The following is a 27,935-nucleotide window of genomic DNA, read 5'->3' as shown; positions in this document are numbered from 1 at the left end:
TTTGGTCAAATATCCAGTGCATGCGAACAAGAAAGGTCTCAACTTCTTTAATTAGTGGTTACTGTTCACTATAATGTACAAATATAATAAATAGATATATTATGTGTGCACGGATGTATATTGTATTGTACTGTATATATGTTGTAACTGATGAGCCGGAAGACTTAAAGTAATGATAAACGTGTACGTACATACACCCGATGGCGTACGTGCAGCCGATGGCGTAATACTAATAATAAACATATTTTTTAACGTCATGTACAATTGTCAACAACAAACATAAGCTCTGTAGAGCTTTAATTTCGACGCCGCTAAGGGAACAAATGGTGTTTCGTGGTGGAGGAAAACCCACGGGGGGAAAACCACCGTGCCATCGGAGGGATAACAACTAACCCTATCAGACATCACTCTCTTTTTTCCACCACCGCTGGGGATCGAACCGAAACTCTTGGGAGAGCGAGTGGTCTGAATATCACGCTTGATAGCACACAGTACTTGCACCCGAGGGCGTACACACGCCTAAAGGCTAAGGTAAATATACATAATTGGTAACGCAATAAAAAATGTTTATTTCAAAGAGTTCATAAAAAACTGAGCATACAATGATTAATTCATGAAGTTTATTATCATATAAACATTTAAAGTTAATTAATCACGTGACATCATTGACTAATAAACACCCTCGATTTCAAATCATATTTTTGACAAGTTTCAGTAAAAGTGTTTTGAAAGACTGAAGAAGTGGTCCTTGTCTTCTACTGATTCTTTAACCAATTTTTGAAACAATTAAAAAAGTAATGTTTAAAAGTGAAACAATTAAAAAAGTAATGTTTAAAAGTGAAACAATTAAAAAAGTTTTGTTTAAAAGTGAAACAATTAAAAAAGTGATGTGTAATAGTGAAAGTGTCATACGATGTCTTCGCATAGTGACATTTAAAAATACATTTCTTTCATTTTTTGAAGAAAAAATATTTATATGTTTTCTTTTTGTTATATTTAGAAAGTTGGTGTTGCACGATGTTGTTTCTTATAATTTGAAAGATAATTACAATTCAATTTGAGACAGAAAATAAGATAACTAATTATATTTAGAAATAAAATATCATATATGTTATTATTCTAATATAACATACAAGTGAATTTAAAATATACATATATCTTGTTACTGTGTGAACATGTACCTGCATTCAGTCTCAGACAAAGGACAGCTAAATTTGCTTACCTGGTCGGGTACGGCCTAAGTCTGAAAGGCCGATTGCTATGAATGACAGATGTCACTCAAACTAATTACTTAATTAATTGCTTTTGTGTAAATGTACTTAGGACACGATTCTCATTTGTAACTTCAGTTAGTAGCTTGGCATCGGACTGTTCGGGTGTGAAAGTTATTCTTATAAATTTATATTTGGACCATACCACATCTCCAGAACTTTTACTTTTTTTAAATTGTATAACAATACCCCACAAAAGTGTTGTTTTATACAGATGGACAAGCCTATTATTGGCATGAAAAAACCCAGAATTTTACAATTCAAATATTATTTCTAATGCTTCTTTCAAAAAAGTAAACATTTTAATAATAACAGTATGACAGTCTAATACGAAGAATCCGGAATCCGGCTTCCCTTTTTCTATTATGCAGATACAACACGAGGAAAAACCGACGGGAATTCCCCTTAGTATTTTTGGAACCGTCTGCCATTTGCACTGTTTCGTTCATGGGTAGGTAATTTCTGTATTTCTTGGTATTGTAATAATTTCGTAAAATCGTATCATACTAAATTCATCAATTAAGTTTATTCTATTAACCAATTTAACATTGTGTATCCACGAAATGGCGTGTTTCATTCTGTCGTATATGTGATTACTTCTACAGGAAGTTGACAAGGACGTATAAAAAGTTCAAATATAGAGATATGAAAATGATCCGAGAGGGGTTTTTACCACTTTAAACTTCCGTCTTTAAATTAGGCACTTAAACTTAGATAAACAGTAGTAAATAGTCCACGTCAATAGTCAAAATTTGAAAAAGCTATCTCCCGTCTTATGCGTAGCGTGTGCAAAGTAACATTTAAAATTACGTTTACTAATATCCAAATTGATCAACCGAACCTCACACCTGCCAATCATGATCACGGGACTTAGGCCTAGCCTGTGTTTATAATTGTAACGCGAAAATCATTGACGACATCGAAATTTATGTGTGTGAATGTATCATTCATAAAGTGTATTGTTCCTACTTGCTTATTACCAGAGTTCACCACTAGATCTAGCTATATACGTAGTAAAATGCTATTTATAACACTTTGTTCACATGTGTAACGCTACGCAGATAGCTTTAAGCTGAATCACGTCTCGGAACACCCACTTATCTTTAGAGGTGAAACTTCAGTTTTCTGGTTGAATATTTGTTATAAGTCGTGTAATTTAAGTGTTAACTGATTGTTCGTCCTCTTTGATACCCATTCGACTCTCATAGTACCGTTTGTCCACCAATTTGGAGTTTTTGAAGGTAAATATACGAACAGTGTTTACGATAAATAACGTATGCCGTATGGTACGATACATACTGTCAGTAAGGATGGGCTCTATTACAAAGAAAGTACATACGTGTAGTCCATTGAAGTTTTATTTTGCGTTACAATATGAATCACCCCATTTCTTACTGTAGATGTAAACTTTCAATTATAAAACTCACAATCTGTTAATAATGTGATAAGTATAAACTTATTATTTCCTCTTTTACTATATACAAGGCCATGACGTATTTTTTTGTATTTTACAACTATATAATTATATTATGTATCATAATTTCTATTTTTGGTGATTTATAATGAAATCTTGAATTCACTAAAATATTTGAAAATAATTTGAATAGCGGTTGATATTTGATACCTACATATGACAGGAGAAGGCGGTGATAAGTTGTAATAACTTTAGCCCAATCCATTGTTCAATTTTAATTGGCAATTAAATATGTTTAAAGTAAAACCTACATATGGATTAAAATACCTTTTGGTTGAATCCTTGAATCGATTTTCTTTTGGGACTAAGGCAAGGCTACAACGAAGTACTATAATTATGAATGTATACTATATCGTCAATATTGTATTTAGTAGATTTATGATTTTAATGCTGGTAGCTTGTTAGAAAAATATGTTTCTGAGAGGCTCCCATTCAAGGACCATGTGCTTGTAAGGCAATTTATTACTGAAAAAGAAATAAGATATTTTCGATATCGTGTAGAAAAAGAAATGATTCAAGGATGGAAAAAAATGAAAGTATGATGACTGATTGCGTAAAATTAAGTAAAAGACACGAAAGAGAGAAAGAAATTGTGTAAAAAAAAAAAGAAATAGAAAGAAGGAAAAAATGAAAGAGAAAGAAACAGAGAAACAGAAAGTAGAAAGAAAGGAAAGAAAGTTGGGAGATACATTTTGTAAAAGGAAGAAAGAAAGAGAAAGAAAGAAAGAAAAAAAGAAAAAAAAGAAAGATGAATTTCGTAAAAAAACAACACCGAGAAATAGAGAACAGAGTTGTGATTTCTTTAAAGCACACGTGTTATCAGTGGTTAACGATATATAAGATAAGTGCTTATCAAGACTTAGGGTGGGGAGACCAAAGGAACAAGGAAATATAACTTTTCCTTTCGTTTGTTTAGTTGCTTTTATGTAAAAAAAAAATAGAGACCATTTTCAAACCGATTTGAGACTAACATATTCAGTTTACGTGGGAGGGGCACTAAGTGATATTATATATTGTGCCTGTATCGGGTTATTTACTCAATACTTACACGTATAATATTATCACAGTACTGGGGGCATAACACGGGCGTACGACCTGACAACAACAAATATAGGAGGGTGCTTATCGAGGAATAACGACCTGTGTCACCTATGTAACAATAGTACTAATCCCGTTATCCGGGTTCAGAACTAAAGATAAATACATGTTCTAAACTCACTGTCACAGTGTGTAAGATGTTAATTTGATATCAAATATTTTATATCTCTATTTTATCGATGTACGATGGCAGAAAGTAGAATTGATCAGTAAACTAAAATAAAAAGTTTCAGGATGGAATCATGAAATTAAACGTATATATATTTAAGACGAAATGAATTTATTTTGCTTCAGGTAACCTTACCTCCCCTTATTTTAGCGCCTACTCTATGACCTTTTTTAGACAATTTTGAAATAAAAACTTAAAAGTCAAGATCGCTCCCCTATATAATTAAACCATAAACAATTATTTTGATAAAGAACCTACCCTAACCGTTTCAAATGTGTTACAGGAAACGCACGTATTTTTTTCTTAGTTTGGCCTAATGCAACATGAAATGGCATTAGGAACTGAACTCTTTGGTCCTTCTTCATTAAAACACGTAAGATATGTAAATTACGCATTATAAAATGTTTTCATTAAATTCTGCATCCTGCTTTATTTACATGCGTGTCAGAATTTAAAAAGCTAATAATAACCTACCGACCCGGCCGATAGTTTTATATGTCACAGTGTACATGGAGCAAGCACATTGTGTTGCCCGAAGGGACTTGAAGTCCGGCGTTTTTCGTTTATTTTTATTTTTATTTTTTTTATTAAATATTTATTTTACTGGTGAGTATCTAGTGTATTTCAACCTTTGGAATATAGTTTATTTCACTGTGGCGTTGCATTAGTTTAATGTAAAATGTCTTGTTTTTGTGATAATGTCAAAGTGTTCATCCATGCTTGTGTATTTGAATTAACTGAAATCTGCACTGAGTTATGAAAACATAATTCAGGTGTGACGTCATTGCAACTGTGGCGTCATAATCGTAACGTTGACGATAGCTCTATTTATTAAAAAAAAAAAAAATCCGCGTATTTGAAAAACAAATGCCAATTGTAACTTATCAATCGGTCACTATCAAAATAAGGGAAAATTTCAATTAAAGTATTAAACTGCATTCTGAGTATTAGTCAATTAGCCCTAAACAGGAATTTACTACTGCGCATCTGGTGCACGTAATGATGAATGTTTGAACGATACTGCGCTGCATACATGGACCATCATAAATGTAAAAAATATGCATTTCAGTCTTGATATCTACGACTAAAACGGCATAGATAATATGAATTTATCGTTCTCCGTATAGTCTTATTCGGTTCAAAATACATTGTAAATCATATGTTTTTTTAACGAATGGCAGAACAGCCATTTTTTGCGTGAACAAGATCGTGCTGTCTGTGGTTGCCTGCAGCTGTTCTTTCAAGTGGCAGACTTCAAAAGGAAATTATTCGGGAATTTCCGTCATATTTTGAATTTGACTTCACGTCATGATTGGTCCCCGATTACTCAAACAGTTTGACGGAAAGATCCGATCAGTTTCCAAATGGAAAAAATATTAACGTGTAATGGTTCTTGCTGTTATAAGTTAAAACAATGTTTTTGGTTGGTAGGTTTATGTAAGGAGTGTAGAAGAAGTTAATATATATTCATAACGCACAAAATTCCACATGTCCGAAATTAAATTCAAAATTACAGGACTACAATACTGAACAGAATGTATTAAATGATAAGAAGTATTACGTGTAGGTGGATGCGCCTACTAACCTGCGTTATAGGTAGGTACGCGGTTTGCTGTATTCACCGATTAAAGGCATGGAAGTTTAAGAAGCCAGTACGATTCGTTTTCAAAATGTTTGTTTTTGTTTGTTTGTGCTTTACGTCCTGTTAACAGCTAGAATCATTTAAGGACGACACGAGATCCATTTACAGTATGTCTGTTAAGACCTATCTTGATGAGTTTAGATCAATATCTACCACCTACATCGCGCACTAAACATCTAGGTCTGAAAATACTCCCTCGTCCTCGGAACTCCTGGGGTAACGCTCAATTAAGCTCTCCACACCCCTTGAATATGTCATAACAAAATCAAAGGCTCAGTATACACCATCTGGTGGATGAGACGAGAAGACTGGTTTTATTCTTTGATGTACATCGAAAGAATCCCGCGGTCGCGTAACGGTAAAATTGACTGGCTTTGAACTAGCTAGTGTTGCCTTCAGTTTTGCTTTGACTTACTCAAGAGATGAAGAGAGCGATAGTAAGCGTAACACCTGGAGTACGAGGATAATACTCACTGCACATCAGAAAAAGGGCGATAACATATGATGAAAATCATTTTCTCTTTATGACCATTATTTTCTTTTCATAAGGGAGGAACTACCTGATGATGGGACCTTTGCGTTGAGATATGCCCCAAGGACATTCCCCAGGCTCATGGTACGGCTTGCCCCTAACTCTCTACCTCCTTGTTATTTGGTGCAAGATGGACCGCCGGTCGCAAGCCGAGGAATTGTACTCCGAACTCCGATGTTCCGATAACGGCGATGAGAGCAATGGAGACAAACTGCAACAGACAAAACAGCACATCCAACAGCATCTGTACCACGTCAAACCGAACGACAGATTCCGGTATCAGGAATTCGCCTCCATTATCAATGAGAGTGCGGCTATGCCATACTTCAGTCCGGTCAAGGCATCAACGGCGTTCCAGAACCTGGAGTTATACCTTATACTCATCTTAAACAGTCCATGGAAACCCGAGTATAAAACTGTCAGGGTAAGATATATGTACACACTGTCAGGGTAAGATATATGTACAAACTGTCAGGGTAAGATATATATGTAGAAACTGCCAGGGTAAGAAATATGTACAAACTGTTTGTGTAAGATATACGTTCAAGCTGTTTGTGTAAGATATACGTTCAAGCTGTTTGTGTAAGATAAGATACAAACTATCTGGGCATGATAAAAATATAAACTGGGGTTAAGATAAAAATACAAACTGACGGTAAGATAAAATACAAACTAAGGGCATGATTAAAATACAAACTGAGTGTTAGATAAAAATACAAACTGAGGGTAAGATAAAAATACAAACTGAGGGTAAGATAAAAATACAAACTGAGGATGATATAAAATACAAACTGAGGGAATTATCTAAATTCAATCTGAGGGTAAGATAAAATTCAAACTGAGGGCATTATCTAAATACAAACTGAGGGTAAGTACAAACTGTAGGGCTAAGATTAAAATACAGGCTGAGGGGGCATGATAATAAACAAATTTGAGGTTAATATAAAATATCGATTGTGAGGGTAAGATAAGATTAATAGAGTCAAATATGGAGGAATGAATATGTTAACTCTACCGGAGGATTTATAATTCGGGTCAGAACTGAGGCTTTGCCAGTTTTGAGCCCAAATCCAACACACACGGATATAATTTCCCTGTTACAATAACCACATCATAATTGACTTTTATCCTCATCGTTTACTTTTTGAGTTGTGTAAGAACTAACAAGAACTAACAACAGCATTGAGTTAAGCCTATAAATTCGGCATCGCATTACGTACAAGACAGGGTCAACAAGGTCAGATAAAAAAAAATCAGTAGCCCCTCGAAGTGATGGTAAATCTCAGTGGCGGATTCAGAGGGTTTTTTTGGTCTTCAAGAACCCACTCCCCTGATACTTTTCTTTAAAAATCACGCATTTTTACAAATTTCCTCAATGTTTCCCCACATGAAATTTGGACCTAGCCCCCGATAGGTCTCCTGATCCGCCACTGATTCTCAACTCTCCAGGAAAGATGTTCAAGTTGCTAAACACTCCAAAGTCTCTAGTCTCACCAAAAAAAGGATTGAAAAATTCTGCAAGTCCTAGTTGGGTGTTCCGCATGAGATCCGTGTATTTTGCATATACACTGTAGGGTAAGATCGTGTAAGATGCAAACTATCCGCGTCTGTAAGATACATATTGTTGGTTATACTTATATACACACTGTCAGTGCAAGAGAAGATACAAACTGTCAGGATGGGTAAGATATATATTGTTGGTATATAATACAAACTTTCAGTGTAAGATAAGACACAAACTGTCGGCGTAAGATAAGATACAACTTGACGGTGTAAGATAAGATAAAAACTTTCTGTGTGAGATAAGATACAAACTGTCTGTGTGAGATAAGATACAACCTGTCAATGTAAGATAAGATACAACCTGTCAGTGTAAGATAAAATACAAACTTTCAGTGTAAGATAGATACAAACTGTCAATGTAAGATAAAATACAAACTTTCAGTGTAAGATAAGATTCAATCTGTCGGTATAAGATAAAATACAAACTGTCAATGTAAGATAAAATACAAACTTTCAGTGTAAGATAAGACACAAACTGTCGGTGTATGATAAGATAAAAGCTATCAGTGTAAGATAAAATACAAACTGTCAATGTAAGATAAAATACAAACTTTCAGTGTAAGATTCAATCTGTCAGTATAAGATAAGGCACAAACTATAAGTGAAAGATAAGGTGCACAATGTCAATGCAAGATATGATACAAACTTTAAGGGTCGGTAAGATACAAATTGTTAGTATAAGATACTTACTGTCAGTTTAAGATAAGATACAACCTGTCAGTGTAAGATAAAATAAAAGATGTCAGTGTAAGATAAGATACAAACTGTCAGTTTAATATAAGATAAAAGATGTCAGTGTAAGATAAGATAAAAGCTGTTAATGTTAGATAAGACACAAACTGTCAATGTAAGATAAGATATAAGCTGTCAGTATAAGAGAAGATAAAAGATGTCAGTGTAAGATAAGATACAAACTGTCAGTTTAATATAAGATAAAAGATGTCAGTGTAAGATAAGATACAACCTGTCAGTGTAAGATAAGATACAAACTGTCAGTGTAAGATAAGATAAAAGCTGTCGGTGTTAGATAAGATACAAACTGTCAGTTTAATATAAGATAAAAGATGTCAGTGTAAGATATGATACAAACTGTCAGTGTAAGATAAGATGCAAACTGTCAGTGTAAGATAAGATAAAAGCTGTCGGTGTTAGATAAGATACAAACTGTCAGTGTAAGAAAAGGTACAGACTGTCAAGGTCGGTAAGATATATAATACAAACTGTCAGTTTAAGATAAGATGCAAGCTGTCAGGGTCAGTAAGATATAAATTGTTGCTATAAGATATAAACGTCAGTGAATGATAAGATGCCGTTAGTGTAAAATATGAAACAAATGTCTGGTTAAGATACAAATTGTAAGCATAAGAGAAGATAAATATTACCAGAGTGAGATACGATTCAAAATGTCGTTGAATTTTAACTATGACTAGTCAGAAATACAAATTTTCAGTTGATTTGAGCTTCTTTTTATGCTATTTTTTTGTTTATTTTCAGAAATACTCTGGATTTTTCCAAAGCAAAATAGAAGCCCATCTGCAGAATGCAGCAACTGTTTTCAAACTTGTTGGTTATTCAGAAACAAAAGATGGTGTATTAACTTTAATTAGACGGATAAATAAGGATGTGATTCTGGCAGTAGCATTTGAGTGTTTGGTGGCTGCCGAGGAATGTTTTATAATTAATGGCGCTCACGAATCCGGTGATCCACGAGTAAGTTACGCGCACGTTGTGAGAGTGAGAGTAAGTCATTCAGGCAACGCTGAACAATTAGCTGAGCTCGTGCGTAAAGACCTGCCGTATAACTCCGACCACATGGTGAAAGACCGGCGAGGAGAGCTAGACATGTTTACCGATACGCCAGCGGCTAGTAACTCAAAACATCACAATCTCGATAAAACATTGCACGGTGGTGTCAACATACCATACGCGGATGACGACGCAGCAGACCGTCCCGATCTGCGCGAAGCCACATTTGAAGAACACTGCATGGCCAGTCTTCGGCTCCTCCAGGAAGACGTGGCCATTCCCAAAGCTAAACCGATCCAGCTTCCCAAAGGCGGATCAGAGGAATGGTCGTTTGTCCGTGATGGTCTTCAGAACAAATTCGGAGAGGATTACTACAAAGGTCAAAGAGGGGATGTACTCCAAGGGGATGAAATGGTTGATAGAGACGTGGACGAAAAGGTAATGAGACCAGTCATGCAGCCTCCTCGACCCCACGGGCCAAGTTACCGAGACTCCGGGTACCAGGGCAGTTACGCGCAACCAATATATTACCCCCCAACTGCAGATACTGGGTACGAGTCTCAGTTGGCGTCAAAAGTGGCAACCTCGTCTACGTCATACGCAAAGGTGCCTACCAGTGACGTCACACATTTACCACCAGGACCTCATACACAACAGCGAATCGTATCGAGGGGAAACGAAGCAACGTACCTGCATCCTGTATCCGGTGAGGATGCAGACATTCTCGGACTTCGACACGTGACGCCAGTCCCGGCAACGCAAGAGCCGATATACCCAGAATACCCTAGTGAAATAGTACATGGGAACCGAACCTATCCCCAACCATTGACAAGAGAAGCTAGCCATATTCCGTCAAGCGGAAGACAAACTTTTCCGACATCTCCTCTTCGAACACCGGAAAATGAAGCAAACAGACGACAACTATGTAAAAGCCTTTCTCTAAGATCTCCGACAGACATGCCCTCCAGGCAATCGGGTCCGCGACCTCTTCCAAATCCGCCTTCTGCCGTAATAAAGGACTTCGTGACGGAGCAGAATTACAACACAGCGGCCCCTTACAGAAATAGTCGTTCAGCCCCTGTTGCATGCCGGGACACGTCGGACGTGCTTCAGCCTCGTTTTCAGAGACAGTTAAGCTCGGACAGGACGGTTGTCTGGGAATGTCGCTACTGCACATTGGAAAATTCGAACGCAGCATTGGTATGTTCAAGCTGTGGGAAGTCCAAGACGAGAACCAACAATAGTGAGCAAGATTTCACAACAAGAAAATGTCTAATTTGTACTTTTGATAATCTTCCTGATGCCTCTAAGTGTAATGTGTGCGAGTCTGACCAATTAGCAGGTGTGCAGTCTGCAGTATAGGTTTAAATATTTATAACATTTAATACAATTTATTATTTCACGCGAGATGTTTTTGTCCCGTCCGCTGCAACATCCCGTAACCGCGTTGTGTGATGCGCACTTTTTATGTACTCAGTTCATTCCCCAAACGGTTCGATTTTCGATGATCGTAAAGTGAAACTTTAATGAATATTAATTTCACCAAGGTCTCAATGAATATTAATTTCACCAAGGTCTTAATGAATATTAATTTCACCAAGGTCTAACATAGAACACTACTATAGTATTCGAATCATTGAAACTAGGAGGGAATTGCTTTTAAAATAGTTTATTCATTGGATGCTTCTAGGATAACGGCGACCGCATACGGTTATACTAATTTAGTTATTTTGCTTTTTAAACGGAAAGCGTTGCTTAATATTGAGCGAAATAAACAGAAATGTATTCGGAAAAGGTGAAAATCTATTCTGTGAGTGGACGTCTCGACGAATCATGGAGGTAACTATAGGTGCCTGGTGCGGTTTTTAAAAACTGTAATTCTGTCACATATTGGTACTTGAGTGTTCCGGACGGGTTCGAATACATTTGTCTCCATGCGAGTTTAAATTTGATACAAACTTTAAAAATCAGAAAACAGACGTGTTATATGTATATGTGGCTGTTTATGGGTTAATTGGTGATATGCGCAGTCTTTCAAAAGTTGGAATTAAACTTACGCGTCAACAAGATCTCTGTTCAGCCAATTTGTGATACCAATATTTCTGTTCAATGTGACATTGAAAATAAGAAATTACGGAGTCTTTATTCGTTGGGATTTCTGTTAAGCACAATATACACAAGTTTATATTACATTTTCCGATTTACAATTATCAACCAATTTGGTGATACAAATTTATTTGTTCAGCAATTTTGTGTTTTCCAGTTTTCTCATAATCCATGCATCCATCGTTTTAACATTCAGGCATCTCTTTAGCCTATTTTTTGACATTGATATCTCTGTTCAGATCCTTTATGACTAATGAATCGCCAGTTACGGTGCTGATTGAAGAATTGTCGACCCTAGTTACAGTAAGGGAATGTAAAAGTCCTCGAGTTGTTTCTACATCATGTACGTTAACAAGTTTTTGTTTTTCAGTCTCCATCACGAGTACATTATTTGTGTGATGTGACTGAGAAATCTCAACCGTATACACTAGCGTTCTTATTTGTGTAGTTCGAGGCTGGCTTAAAACCGAGGGTAAGACAAATAAGAATCACGATAAGAGGGTTGAGGTTTTTCTGGCATATTTTCACCGTAATTTTTTGTAAAAGTTGATATTTTCTATCTTAATTTACACATCTCCTGTAAAAAGTTGACTGTGTCGTCCTATTTCATTCATTTTGATTTTGTTATGACGTCACACGTCATTGTATCAGTTTTCATATCCTAGGGGATGACAGAGAAAATGATACCCGCTGAAGTGACAAATAGAATCCTACCCTACCTTGAGGGTGTGACAGAAAAATGTCCAACCCTTGGGATGATATTCTCGAATGTCTTACCCTCCGCTTTGATTGAGTTTCTCCCATCCTGTTTCACTCACAAATCCGCCGACAAGCGGGAATTGCATAAAATGTAAGATTTGGTAACATGTTTTTCCAGCAAATCCAGAGTTGTCTTTCATGGTCTACTACTGTTGACGTGACGTCATTACATTGCTTACGTGACGTCATTCTATTTATATGACTTAATTAGCGCCCTGCTGCACGAGGTTTTCTCCCCCAGGGATGACTAATATAATCTTCCTCTACTTTGAGGGTGTGACAAATAAATCTCCAACCCGAGGGGAGATTTTTGGTTGTCTTACCCGAGGCTCAGTCGAGGGTTAGACAATCAAAACAAATCACCTCGAGGGTGGAGATTTCTCTGTTACAACCTTAAGGTAGGGGATTATTATTTTTCTCCCATCCTATTATTTCAGTCACAACTCCACCGACAATAGTGTAAACAAAAACACATGTGGGGTATGAAAATCGTCATTCACTGTTGATGACGTCACAATTACCGGTGACACATTTTAATGACGCCACAATTGAACATGTGCTAATCGGCACGGGGCTATCTCCCCCTAGGGGATGACAGGCTGATCTTTCCCGGCTAAAACGGGAGTCACATGTGAAGGGTGGGAGAAAAGCTGATCTTTTCCAGCTTTAAAGGGAGACACACCTGTGAAGGATGGGATAAAGTGAAATTGTGAATGGGCGAAACAAGACTAATTAAATCATACCATACCTTGAGGACGTAACAGAGAAAGTTTGTGTTGCCTAACCCAAACAATCAACCCTCGTTTTGGAGATTTCTCTGTTACACCCTCAAGGTAGAGGATCATTATTTTTTCTCCATTTACTCCAATTCTATGTGTGTAGACAATACATTTTCACCATTTTGAATCTGTTATCTATCCTGATTTTCACATGACAACTTCAGTCAAAAGCTGTTGGTGACCTCATATTTCATTGTTCCCGTAGCGTCTTAGTGTTGTTTCTTTTCACGTACCTGTTGTTATACCCTATAGGGTGACGAGCAATCATACCTTTAGAGTTGACAGGGAAACTATTACCCTCGAGTTGACAAGGATGATACCATACCCTTGGGGTGACGGGGCTACCATACCCTATTGGGCGAGAAATCGCATCAAATTTAGTGACCGAAGAATTTGGAACTGGTAAAAAGGGAGATAACTTTGAATTGTGGGAGAAAATCCAGTGAATTATTCAAACTCTTGATCTTATTTAGATTTCTGTTCAAACTCTTCCTGTTATTGAAACATTTTAGTCTCTTTATAACATTTATTCAGTCGCTTTTGTTATTAAAATGTCTGTTCTGTTCCGCCTGTGATCCTAAGATCGCTCTTAAATCTCTGTGACAGAGAAAACTTACTAGATCTCCATACGTCTCCAAAACAGTATCTATTGAGCCTCTTTTTGAAATTGTGATATTTGTTCGGCCTCATTGTGACAATAATTGAATCCTGATAGCCTCTTTATCATCCTTGATATACTAGATGATTCGCTAAATTACGCTGTCTTTATCCCTGAAATATGTCAAACATGTAGCAAAATTGAAAAGCACGCGGATAGCTGTTTGATTGGTCTGGGATAAAAACAACAACACGTGACCAGTCGCTAGGCTGATACCTGTTCATTGAAGACTACAGAGGCGCAACTCTATGCTAAGTCAACTTTTATCGTTTCGCGGCCGCGATATTCCTTTGATGTACTTCAAAGAATCAAGCTTGTCCTCTTATCTCATCTTTCAAAGTGGCACACATCAAACCTTCAATTTTGTCATGAAATCTTGCAGGCGTGTAGAGAGCGTAAGTGAACGTAACCCCTTGAGTATTAATGATGCCACTTTGTAGAGAAGAGTAAACATCTCTGCCACACCACCCGATCCTCTCATCGAAACATGATCTCTTGAATAGGCCTTAACAAAAACTTTGACATGGAAACTTTATCTTTGGTCGAAAATTAAGTTTTTTTTGTGTGTGTTGAACAGCTAACTTTTAACCCTCGCCTCAAGATCCGTTCCGTAAGCCCCCATTGTTTGCTACATGTATGTACATCCCTCACACGTCATAACGTCTGTTCTTTTTTGTTTTAAATAAAACTTTACAGCAAAATTTTTAATTATTTTGAATTTTGAATTGTGGTTTAGATATGCCTATATTTTACATAATAAACTATTGAAAGCTGTACTGATGCTGTTTCGACGTCGTATTGTCTGAAGTGCATGTACATACTGGCTACACAACAATCGTTTGCTGGCTGGAAAGTTGACTTTGGAAGCGACAGGTGAGCTTTTTCGACGATTATATTTGCTTTGTTTATTGTGGTTTACATTTACAGTTAAGGACATTTAAGGACGTCCCTTCATGTATGTAATTTATAAGTTTGTCCTAGAGGCGTCTGTTAGTGCTTTTGCCTCCTTGTGATAGTACAGATCTGATGCCGACTTGAGAGTGCTACTTCACTGAAACATTATGTCAAGGTCACCCAGTACAATATTCCTGTTGGTCATATTTTACTGACAACGGATAAGCTAGTCGTTCAGCTGTAATAACAATTACAACTTCCATGGACTTTTAATATGCCCTGTCAAACGATTACATATACATGAAAACAGCTATGGGGATTTAATCAAAATGACGTCACATCGTTTGCACTATGGCGCTATCTTTGACACTTAATTTAGATTACATATACCTGAAAACAGCTATTGGGATTTAATCAAAATGACGTCACTTCGTATGCACTATGGTGCTATCTTTGACACTTAATTTAGATTACATATACATGAAAAAAGCTATGGGGATTTAATCAAAATGACGTTACATCGTATGCACTATGGTGCTATCTTTGACACTTAATTTAGATTACATATACATGAAAAAAGCCATGGGGATTTAATCAAAATTTCGTCACAACGTATTCACTATGGTCCTATCTTTGACACTTAATTTAGATTGCATATACATGAAAACAGCTATGGGGATTTAATCAAAATGACGTCACATCGTATGCACTATGGTGCTATCGTTGACACTTAATTTAGATCACATATACATGAAAACAGCTATGGGGATTTAATCAAAATGACGTCACATCGTCTGCACTATGGTGATATCTTTGACACTTAATTTAGATTACATATACATGAAAACAGCTATGGGGATTTAATAAAAATGACGTCACATCGTATGCACTATGGTGCTATGGTTGACACTTAATTTAGATCACATATACAAGAAAACAGCTATGGGGATTTAATCAAAATGACGTCACATCGTATGCACTATGGTGCTATCTTTGACATTTAATTTAGATTACATATACATTAAAACAGCTATTGGGATTTAATCAAAATGACGTCACATCGTATGCACTATGGTGCTATCGTTGACACTTAATTTAGATCACATATACATGAAAACAGCTATAGGGATTTAAACAAAATGACGTCGCATCGTATGCACTATGGTGCTGTCTTTGACACTTAATTTAGATTGCATATACATGAAAACAGCTATGGGGATTTAATCAAATTGACGTCCCTTCGTCTGCACTATGGTGCTATCTTTGATACTTAATTTAGATTACATATACATGAAAAAAGCCATGGGGATTTAATCAAAATTACGTCACTTCGTATGCACTATGGTACTATCTTTGACACTTAATTTAGATTGCATATACATGAAAACAGCTATGGGGATTTAATCAAAATTACGTCACATCGTATGCACTATGGTACTATCTTTGACACTTAATTTAGATTACATATACATTAAAACTGCTATTGGGATTTAATCAAAATGACGTCCCATCGTACGCGCTATGGTGCTATCTTTGACACTTAATTTAGATTACAATGACATGAAAACAGCTATGGGGATTTAATCAAATTGACGTCCCTTCGTCTGCACTATGGTGCTATCTTTGATACTTAATTTAGATTACATATACATTAAAACTGCTATTGGGATTTAATCAAAATTACGTCACATCGTATGCACTTTGGTGCTATCTTTGACACTTCATTTAGATTACAATTACATGAAAACAGCTATGGGGATTTAATCAAATTGACGTCCCTTCGTCTGCACTATGGTGCTATCTTTGTCACTTAATTTAGATTACAATGACATGAAAACAGCTATGGGGATTTAACCAAAATGACGTCACATCGTATGCACTATGGTGCTATCTTTTACACTTAATTGTTTTCTCATTTTTAATTTTGAGACTTATCGCAAAAAACAAGATGGTTGTGAGTTTGTTATCGTTATTTAAAAGAAAGTAACGGAGGGAGTTTTCCAAATTTTGTGGTTAAGCTCCTTAAATTTTGAGACTGATATGAAGAACAAGATGGCTTCCAAGCGTCGCAAAGTTTTGTTTATACAAGTCATATACGCGACTAACTGAAAATGTTCACCAACTCGAAGCAGGTGTATCCAATGAGTCGGGAGAGAGGAAACCCATAGTGGTTAGGGTGGAATTTGGGTGTAAAAAATACGTTCTCACGTTCGTCTGATACGGAATATTAAAATAAAATGTCCGAGATCTTACATGTGCATCAATTGTACAAAAAACAAACAACTGCTTGAACGTAAAATGTTTATAATATCAAATATTAACTAAAGAAAAAAGAAAAAGAACAAAAGAATATAAAAATAAAGCTAATTTGTTAAAAAAAAAAAAGGATCTACTCGAATAAATTCGTTTCCGCAGAGATCTGAATAAGATTACCAATTGAATCACCAACACAAGCTATCCAAAAGGTCAAAAGGTTTCAGTATACATGTTTGGACTTATCCTTATGTGAAGAGAGTTTTGTTAGACGTTCTAGGGGTTCATCCTCGATATCCAGGAGCTACACTCACTTTCGCGCTCTTCACCCCTGGAATCGTCCTCGATATCCCGTAGCTACACTCACTTTTGCTCTCTGCATCCCTGGAATCGTCCTCGATAACCAGGAGCTACACTCAATTTCGCTTTCTACACCTCTGGAATCGTCCTCAATATCGAGGAGCTACACTCACTTTTGCTATCTACACCCATGGAATCGTCCTCGATATCCAGGAGCTCCACTCGCTTTCGCTCTCTACACCCCTGGAATCGTCCTCAAAATCCAGGAGCTACACTCACTTTCGCTCTCTACACCACTGGAATCGTCCTAGATATCCCGGAGCTACACTCACCTTTGCTTTCTACACCCCTGGAATCGTCCTCAAAATCCAGGAGCTACACTCACTTTCGCGCTCTTCACCCCTGGAATCGTCCTCAAAATCCAGGAGCTACACTCACTCTTGCTCTCTACACCCCTGGAATCGTCCTCGATATCCAGGGGCTACACTCACTTTTGCTCTCTGCACCCCTGGGATCGTCCTCAATATCCAGGAGCTACACTCACTTTTGCTCTCTGCACCCCTGGAATCGTCCTCAATATCCAGGAGCTACACTCACTTTTGCTCTCTACACCGCTGGAATCGTCCTCGATATCCAGGAGCTACACTCACTTTTGCTTTCTGCACCCCTGGAATCGTCCTCAATATCCAGGAGCTACACTCACTTTTGCTCTCTACACCACTGGAATCGTCCTCGATATCCAGGAGCTACACTCAATTTCGCTTTCTACACCTCTGGAATCGTCCTCGATATCCTGGAGCTACACTCACTTTTGCTTTCTACATCCCTGGAATCGTCCTCGATATCCAGGAGCTACACTCAATTTTGCTTTCTACACCTCTGGAATCGTCCTCGATATCCTGGAGCTACACTCACTTTTGCTTTCTACATCCCTGGAATCGTCCTCGATATCCAAGAGCTACCCTCACTTTTGCTCTCTGCACCCCTGGAATCGTCCTCGATATCCAGGAGCTACCCTCACTTTTGCTCCCTGAACCCCTGGAATCGTCCTCGATATCCAGGAGCCACACTCAATTTTGCTTTCTACACCCCTGGAATCGTCCTCGATATCCCGGAGCTACACTCACATTTGCTTTCTACATCCCTGGAATCGTCCTCGATATCCAGGAGATACACTCACTTTCGCTCTCTACACCCCTGGAATCGTCCTCGATATCCAGGAGCTACGCTCACTTTCGCTCTCTACACCCCTGGAATCGTCCTCGATATTAAGGAGCTACACTCACTTTCGCTCTCTGCACCCCTGGAATATGCCATAGCAAAATTGAAGGCTTAGTGTGTACCACCTTGGCTTGTTGATGAGACAAGAAGACTAGTTTGATACTTTGATGTACATCAGAAGAATTTGTCGGTCGCGTGACGGCAAAAGTTACTGGCTTTGAAGTCGGGTGCTGGTCCTCTTCAGTCTTGAAAGAACATGTATCAGCCAAGTGATTGGTCAGGTTGTTTTACATGACACCATTCAAATAGCTAGCAGTGTGGCTTCACATTTTGCTATGCATATTCCAGGAGTGTTAAGAGCGAAAGTGAGCGTAGCCCCTTGATATCGAGGATGTAGGGGTTTAGATAGATTCTCGCTAAAATACGTCCCCTAATTGTCACCAGTATTTATCTGAACCCCCAAAACGAATTATGATATACTTACTTACACACACCCACACAAGAATGGGTCCTAACACACAACTCGTAACTTATTCTTATGTCCCTGTGAACATATCCAAAATATAAAATATACACACGATAATAAAACTCAGCATTATACAAAATATATAAATTATGAAAATGTATATGCATATTTTCTTCAGACAAGTGTGTCGCTGTTTACGAAGGCACATCAATCAAATGTATCTGACATGGAACACAAAAATAACCTCTCCAGCAACAAGACATCACGTATACCGTCAAACTTCGATATCATGACAGTCGAGTAATTTGTCATCTTGATAATGTATAATATATTCCAATGCCCCCCCCCCCCCCCCCCCCCCCCCCCCCCCCCTTAACAACTACTTTATACTTATGTCAAAGCAGTTTTATACAAATAATGTAAATGAGTTATAATAATATCACAAAACTGATATAGTACATACATAACTTTAACATTTTCCAATTTGCTTTTACTAAAATGCCAAATTCACAGAGAATATGGATAGTGTCAAATACAAAAGGCACTAAGCACGTCAGAGAACAATTGTTCAACCCTTTAACCCCTATGTAACTTTAGTAGACTCAACGATGCATTGATCTGGATGAGTCCATTATGGTCTACAGTGATAAAAGGGTTAAACACACATTTATATGACACTGTATGTTATAATTTGTTATGGAGAACATTCTAATTAGATACTTTTCGTTCACCCAGTTCCACTATACTGTACCTAGTTTACGATTTTACCTTATTGCACCAGAGGTCACGCTAAGACGGCACAATTCTATGAATAAGCAGATGCCCAAGCTCCAACATTCTCGAAATTCCAGGAGCTACAATCTCTGTGTTCTCTGCACCACTTGACACAAGAAGACCAGTTTCATTTTTGTATGTGCATCAAATGATAACGAGCAAACGAATCGGCAAAGTTGATAGGCTTCGATAAATATGTGGTCACGATCCCTATTCATTTAAATTTTGACACTTTATATGCCGATTGTCCCAACTCTGTGCTTAGACAATACGAACAATTTGTTTCTCCACATGCCTATAGATCGCGAAGTTAAAATCTGTGTACATTAAATTTTCTAATTTTTGGATCAAAATCTAGTCCCGCGTAAATAACCCACTATACAGAACTTCAATCCGTCAATCAGTTGTTCAGGCCTGAAATTCTGAACACCCACGCCCATTTACAAACTATTTTGCTGATTGAGATTGGGGGTATTCTGATCAACATTCCGGTATTGTGACCCGGTAGCGGTATCCAGTCTAGTTTTGCTGGGTATCCAATCAAATCCACTTTGGTTTTTGACGTAGGTTCCGGTGAGCCGAGAACAAATTCATCTTCTTTCGGCCAATCCAAAACGATCGCATACACCACTGTTCCATTGGTTGACTTCTGGGATGTGTACCTGTGGGAAATACCGCATGCGATCTAAGTCAATCAAACGCTTGTCTATAAGTGTTATTTACAGTTTTATGTTTTTTTATGTTTTACTCGAAATCCATTTAACATAAATATTAAAATGACATGATGAAAAAACATATCTAAGGTACAGAAACATCATTATGATATACTGGATAATTTCCTGCATTCCCATTGGCCGAATCCTATGTACATTACCAGTTCCGTGTATATATACTTCTAAATATAGCCTTCAAGGGACTACCCTTCTCCTATACCTAATATGTATTTGAAAGGTTTATTATATCTTTGATTATCTTAAAACATGAAGACTGCATTATATTTATGATATTGATAAAGTTCAAGGAAATAGAGTAATACAAGATGCCTGAAGGGCCTTATAGCCTACCGGATATTTTAGTAATTATGACAAATTATCTCATTAAAAAGTCAAATAAGTCTTCAGGGGAAGGGCTAATCGGGGTAGCATGATAGTGTTCGTATTTTCATGTTCATTATGCACATTTAAGGTAATAGGTTGGTGATCTGAACCGCTTCTATGTGTAACTTATAACTTAGGGACTAATACACTAATTATAAACATATATATGTTATATTGTGGGAATTTCAACGTTTAAACGCAGGAACTAAGTCCAAAGGGGCAGGGCAAGACTCTGTGGCTAGTTCTGATAGCATGGTTGTATATATGGCTATGGGACGTTGTTCTACTTGGTTTAATCTAGCCCGAGGAAGTACAGGTCAGAAAGTCAAATCCAAGGTGTGTGTAACTGGGCTTATTTCAATCGGTATATTCATAGATGTGCAGTGAGGGTTACGACTAACTAGGAAGCATACGTAAGGAGCAGTCAACTTCAAAGTGTGCATGGAGGCGCTGGTGAACCCAGGATCACTCATGTATGTAATCTGAAGTCTCAAATGACCGGCTATGCATGTTCCAATAAAATTTATTATGACGGGTTTATGGAACTTATGATAGATGACGGCTGAAGGCAATGCTATCATCCTTGTACATGGACTATGTGGGTATAAATATAATCTAGCTAGGACATACTTTTATTACGGCTAGAGGATGGCTAGAGTACAGCTAGAGACAGCTCAAGTACAACTTTAGTACAAACCTAGGACAACTTTAGTACAGACCTAGGACAACTTTGGTACAGACCTAGGACAACTTTGGTACAGACCTAGGACAACTTTAGTATAGACCTAGGGCAACTTTGGTACAGACCTAGGACAACTTTAGTACAGACCTAGGACAACTTTAGTACAGACCTAGGACAACTTTGGTACAGACCTAGGACAACTTTAGTACAGACCCAGGACAACTTTAGTACAGACCCAGGACAACTTTAGTACAGACCTAGGACAACTTTAGTACAGACCTAGGACACCTTTAGTACAGACCTAGGACAACTTTAGCACAGACCTAGGACAACTTTGGTACAGATCTAGGACAACTTTAGTACAGACCCAGGACAACTTTAGTACAGACCTAGGGCAACTTTGGTACAGACCTAGGACAACTTTGGTACAGACCTAGGACAACTTTGATACAGACCTAGGACAACTTTAGTACAGACCTAGGGCAACTTTGGTACAGACCTAGGACAACTTTAGTACAGACCTAGGACAACTTTAGTACAGACCTAGGACAACTTTAGTACAGACCTAGGACAACTTTAGTACAGACCTAGGACAACTTTGGTACAGACTTAGGGCAACTTTAGTACAGACTTAGGGCAACTTTAGTACAGACCTAGGACAACTTTAGTACAGACCTAGGACAACTTTGGTACAAACCTAGGACAAATTTGGTACAGACCTAGGGCAACTTTGGTACAGACCTAGGACAACTTTGGTACAGACCTAGGACAACTTTGGTACAGACCTAGGACAACTTTGGTACGGCTCGGGTACGACGGAGAGCGATACGAACACTTGAGGTTACCAGAAATAAACTTCCATCCGACCATCAACACTTTGATCACTCGTGTTTTGTTACATTGGAAATCTCATTCTCATTTCTATGTAATTACCAAAGGAATGGGTTCCTAGCGGCACCAAGAAAAACCTTCACGCTCAGCCATTGTATAAGTATATGGTTATATGGTGGAGATCCCAACAGCGTTTCCATCTGATACCCAAGGGATAAGTCCCCAAAGAGTCATTCAAACGCCTAATAGACATACAAATAGACAGGCATCCAGCGGACTGTATTGACATGTTATGTAGCCTAACACCTACCTAGACGAAGCATAATCGTGGGTACTGAGGACAATATCACCTATTTTCCAATAATTTCCTCCCACGTGACTTACACCATGGTCCAGGCGGATGGCGTCGTTAGCCAGTCACGTTACTTATCAGAATTGGGATTTCAGGTGACGTTTGCCCGCCACGTGACTTACCATACTCCGGAAGTGACGGTGTCGTTTTGGTGAGTCCATGGGACACTAGTGTATATCGCTTCCCCGTTGAGGTCAAGCCAGCTTCCCAACTGTCTGAGACGTTCCTCAAAAATCGGAATGATCCGCCCGTCATATGTTGGGCCAACATTGATTAGAAGGTTTCCCCCACAGCTGTAATAGAATATCCCTAATACAACCAAGGCACAATAGTTTCGTCTTGATCACTGAGGTTCGATTCTGCTTATAATACAATAGGAACAAAATATATGTCGATGATTCATCTAAAGAAGGAAAAATACGGAAAGGGAATCAGCCATGTTTTGATAACGTTATTTCAAAAAGGATACGTTTTTGAGGTTTTGCACTCTAGTGATAACCTCAGAGCACATGATAAGAAGTAAAATTGCCTGTTAAATGTACCTGAAACAATATGTACTAAGGCTAACTGTACCAATAAGTTAAACTATATTATTCCTTTTCAAAAGGAGTATTCCATACAAATCGTTTTTTGTGATACCTGCATAGTCCGACTTTGATTTATTTGAAAATATAAGTGATAAAAAAACCCAGAAAAAATCATTGGTCGAACTCAGGATATTATATTGCAAAGTCTACACTTCAGCAATGATACCATACAGATATTATAAATGCACAGAATCAAAATGAATGTCCTCTTTAATGACCGGGAAAGCCTATATATTTAAACAAAGAACATGGAAACATACAAATAACTTAGCAGGGGAAGTTACCTCTTATGAAGAAACACTCTATTTGGCCGCTTTATCCACGCTATACAAGTGAGAATACTTCAAGTAAAAAAAAAAGACCGACACTGGAACTCTTCTAGGCGATTACAACTATGCAGTGGCAGTACTCTTAACCCGTGACGTCCTTAAATGACCCTAGCTGTTGATAGTACGTTACACCATGTATAACCAACCTTTAGCAATATCTTAACGTACCTGATTGTTTCCGCCAAGGTTTTCAGGAGTTCCTCTATGGACAAGTAGTCAATGAGGCTGGCAGGACGACGGTAGCCCCACGAGCCTTTATCGAGAGTCATACAGTTTTCCCATTTGTGTTTCTGAAGAACTTCTGTAAGTGAAAACCATGTTAATTTAGTGTATAATGCAATTCTACAATCCCACCACGAATTATATCAATACTGGATAGGACAGCGGAAACAAAATCCGCAATAACATGACGTTTGATGAATAAAAAAAAAGTTTGTAAAAGAGAAGTTGAAAAGCTGAAACTGTAAGCCAATCAGACAAGAGGATGCGATCTCGAATGATGTTCACGGTATAACGTGAACAGTTTAAACTGCCCGAAAGTGGTGAGTTTTGGCCTATTGTTAAGAGATATGTTGTTATCTGGGTGGTTTTTTTGTACAAAATAGCTCTAGCCGTACTTGTTGATACAATTCCAGCAGCCACCATGTTTACAGGGCGTGGAACTTACTTGGGTTGTTCATGTAGTTGTTATTGCGTTTTCAGAAGCTACCATGTTTACATGGAGTGAAACACACTTAGGTTGTATTTGTTATAACGATTCCAAAAGCCACCACGTTTACAGGGCGTGAAACTTACTTGGATTGTACTTGTCATTACAATTCCAGAAGCCACCGTGTTTACAGGGCGTGTTCTTTCCCCATCTGTCATTAACCACCACGGTGTCCTTTACCGGACTGTCAAACGAAAACTTCATCTATTACATTAACCATACATGTATATATTGATGTTTTTTTTATATGTATATTTATTTATTACCCCTTTGAGAAAAATCTAGGAATCTGATTGGTTAAAAACTACAGTGTACCAAACCGCATTCGTAAATCTCAAGGGGTATACGAAAATCTCAGGGGGTATACGGTCATGCTACGTGATTTTCGGCAGTAATACGGTGGAATCACGTGCTTTTACAAGGGGGTATACGGGTCACGTGTCTTTGTATCTTGCGGCCAGGCAATGGGAGACAACTCGCATTCGTCGTCTGCTTCCGGTGATGTTTACAAAATGACAAAACGTTTCGCTTCGCATACTGATGAGGAAATACTCGCCAAAAGGGCTAACTATGTGCCACAAAACACACAAAAGTCGAACAGACGAGCGGCAAACATGCTGAGGACGTATTTAAAAGAAAAGAATCAGGAAGAACAGTTCGAGGAATTTGATAAAACGAAACTAAATGAGGTAGATCTACTGTGCCATTTTTATCTTGACAACAGAAAAGTTGACGGGGAANACCCTGCCAAAAATCCGTGTAACTAATATTATGCCCTTCCTATTTTCCAAGTTGAGCCTGCATCATCTGGTCACATGACCATGGTTTCCTTGACGTCAGTGTTAGCAACCACTCTCACCGAAACGATAGTCGCCATCTGGTTGTTGCCGTTTGGTTCATTGCAGACAATGAAGACATCCAGAAAAGGAAGGTAAGCTCTTACTTTTGTAACTAGAATGTTCTGCACATATAGTTAAAGCATGCCTAGCTACATTTTTTAATGGCGACCGTTGTTTGAAAAGTTTTCGGTCCGATAATGGCCGTCTGCGGCTGTTCCAAGAATTAGGTCAGTGAGATTGTGCGGTTGCAGGGAATATCAATTAAGCTCATCCGACTAAATAGTAAAAGATAGGTCGTATGAGGAAATGTAAATATATCCATTGAACGATTGAATTTGACAGACGTTTAATCCTTAAGTAAAATCTTAAGTGCAAAATTTGCTGTGGTAGTCGATACTGCCAAACTTCCTATTTTACGATCCTCATTTTTCGCGGATTCGGAAAAGTGGTCAATTTCGCAAGAGCTATTTTAAAGGTCTAGTGGTTATTGCAGAAAGTACTAACGTAAGGACGGATTAATTTGCTATTACTTTTGCTGGTTGTACTTTTTAGCGGATATATTGTTACCACGAAGATAAGAACCGCGCATATTTGTTTTACAGTAACTCGTTACGGTACTATAGCTGTATGATCAAAATGGTAGGATTTCATTACCTGTTGTTATAAAGCCAGGCCAAGAAGTTTGTCGAGTTCCAGTAGGTATCCTTAGCCTCCCAAGCTCCATCTGACCAAATCACATCCGGTTTGTATTTGTTCACGAGTTCGTAGAGTTCTGGCATCGTCTTCGTCTGTTAATTAAATAATGCTTATAAAATATTTATTCGGAATGTTTTAAGGCGAAATGTATCAAGAAGATGCGATCATTTTGAATAAAATATATGAGGAAGGACTTAGTGATATTTTTTTTAACACATGAGCTATATTCTACAGTAAATACTCTTCAAAGTTAATTGATTATATACTTTCACTTCAAAATGATAAAAAATATATATAAATTTTGCATTATCTTCGTTAGAAACACCCATATATTTCCATATTTTACACTGTATTTCCCCAACTCTCTTCTAACTTCCCCTGTAATTTATTCACGTCATTATTCCAAAATTATAGTTGATAATGTTGGTTACGATGAAAGGTAACAGATTTATATAAGTGTATTAACACTTGTTTCTGTCTCCAATTCATTTGTGTATTATCATATTTGTATTATGTATTACATATGTTATGTGAATAAAACAAAGTTTAAACTGAAGTTAATTGATTATATACTTTCACTTCAAAATAATAAAAAATATATATAAATTTTGCATTATCTTCTTTAGAAACACCCATATATTTGCATATAAATTGATTTTTTTCCAGTGGTGGTCGCCTTTCACTTTAGTTATATAAGTTGTAACACGAGATATTCCGAACGTACTTCGTACTTCGACATTCGGACAGATTGAACTTGACTTAAACACCATAATAATAAAATCAAAACACATATGCAAATGTACAAACAGAAAATTGGCAGATGCTATCGTCGCCTGATGAAATTAGACGTGGTCTTATATTGACGTCATACTAACAAATTTCGATGTAAGTTACAATTTGTGAAATCGACATCGTAACTTAGGAAAAATTCACGTTAATTTAACAAACAGCAGCGCTGTACACGTTGAAAAAAAGACCAGCTTTGTTCTGTCTCCAAAACGTGAGGATGTTTTTCGTTATATTTCTGTTTATGCATGGGTTTTATTTAAATAGAGTGCACTTATTGCACGCGCATGTAAAAAAAAAAAAAACTGCGTGCGTACAATAATGATGGTATTCCATAGTGATTTACCAATGAAAACCACCATAAGGGTAACTGCACCTCCTGTTTAACGATCAACACCGTTGATGCTAAACACTGTTATAAACACATATGTAAAAACATAATGTTAACGGTAAATTCCCATAAGACACTTTATCATTATATATACATATAATTAGAAACGTATGTTTATAGGATACGAATTACTTAACATCGGTTGTCAAATGTTCGGCCTAATCAGCTCCTTTATCGAGAATCAGAAAAACAAAAATGACTTAAATGACATAAAAACAAAACAGAAAATTTTATATGATATAACTTATATTTAAAAAAAAGTAATAAGCCCCTGGCTAACGTAAGCCGTAAATTCCGCCTTTAGCTCATGCCAGCTGGGGGGTCAACTGCTACACCGAATTTGCATTTATGCAATGTAAGTGCTCTGTGCCCCTCTGAGTCTCGACAAAGGAGGGGATCGCTCCGAATACTTGAAAACTTCACATCCTTACTGTCTACACTATTGTTATTCTGATGTATGTTTTCACCTTGACGAAATCCTGGGTTTTGTACTTATTGGCCTTGTCATATAGGTACAGAGGGTTGTAGAACTCGTACAAGGAGTGATAGACCCCAAACTTCATCCCCGGCTGTTTTCTTACAGCTGCCGCTAGATCTCCTACAGGTATAACAACAGAAAACGCATTGAAAAAGACCAAGTGATTCCACATCTATTTAATGAGAAATAAATAGTATAAAACGGCATAGTTTTGATAATGAGAAAATTATAGCAAATGAAAGGTAAAGGATTGTTGATTTGTAGCAATATGATGATGATATAAGGAATTAAAACAAGGACAATTCAAAAAGACAAAGAAACATTCCTGGATGTTGAGTGGATGATCAACAGGGATGATTGTGGAAGAAATAACCAACCGGGATGGTTGATGGGGTTTAAAGGAATGAATTTCAGTTAGATTGTTTGCCAATGTTATCCCCCCCCCCTTTTTTT

The 27,935-nt window shown here is 37.5% G+C and overlaps 2 protein-coding genes across 3 annotated transcripts in view; one reads left to right on the top strand and one right to left on the bottom strand.

Annotated features, from left to right (window-relative positions):
* The first annotated feature begins 369 nt into the window (after positions 1-369).
* LOC110457449 lies at positions 370-11,091 on the top strand. Of its 2 annotated transcripts, XM_021508733.1 has the most exons (4): positions 370-531; positions 1,643-1,722; positions 6,204-6,610; positions 9,244-11,091. In XM_021508733.1, the coding sequence occupies exons 3-4, from the start codon at positions 6,242-6,244 to the stop codon at positions 10,855-10,857; spliced, it is 1,983 nt and encodes a 660-aa protein (XP_021364408.1). In that variant the 5' UTR covers positions 370-531; positions 1,643-1,722; positions 6,204-6,241; the 3' UTR covers positions 10,858-11,091. The 2 variants fall into 2 exon arrangements, with proteins under 2 accessions (XP_021364408.1, XP_021364409.1); XM_021508734.1 differs by lacking the exons at positions 370-531; positions 1,643-1,722 and adding an exon at positions 1,783-2,512.
* Positions 11,092-19,291: 8,200 nt separating this feature from the next.
* LOC110457475 (alpha-L-fucosidase-like) overlaps positions 19,292-27,935 on the bottom strand; it is a 14,802-nt gene continuing 6,158 nt past the window's right edge. The window contains exons 2-7 of the mRNA XM_021508771.1: positions 27,472-27,602; positions 25,786-25,919; positions 24,379-24,476; positions 23,752-23,884; positions 22,790-22,960; positions 19,292-20,367 (exon numbers count right to left, since the gene is read on the bottom strand). Of these exons, the coding sequence (XP_021364446.1) occupies positions 20,106-20,367; positions 22,790-22,960; positions 23,752-23,884; positions 24,379-24,476; positions 25,786-25,919; positions 27,472-27,602 (929 nt within the window). The 3' untranslated portion in view covers positions 19,292-20,105. The remainder of the gene's footprint in view (positions 20,368-22,789; positions 22,961-23,751; positions 23,885-24,378; positions 24,477-25,785; positions 25,920-27,471; positions 27,603-27,935) is intronic.

This window comes from Mizuhopecten yessoensis, unplaced genomic scaffold, assembly GCF_002113885.1.
Source record: "Mizuhopecten yessoensis strain PY_sf001 unplaced genomic scaffold, ASM211388v2 scaffold9157, whole genome shotgun sequence".
Classification (NCBI taxonomy): Eukaryota; Metazoa; Mollusca; class Bivalvia; order Pectinida; family Pectinidae; genus Mizuhopecten; species Mizuhopecten yessoensis.
This window is presented reverse-complemented; position numbering and strand designations above follow the sequence as displayed.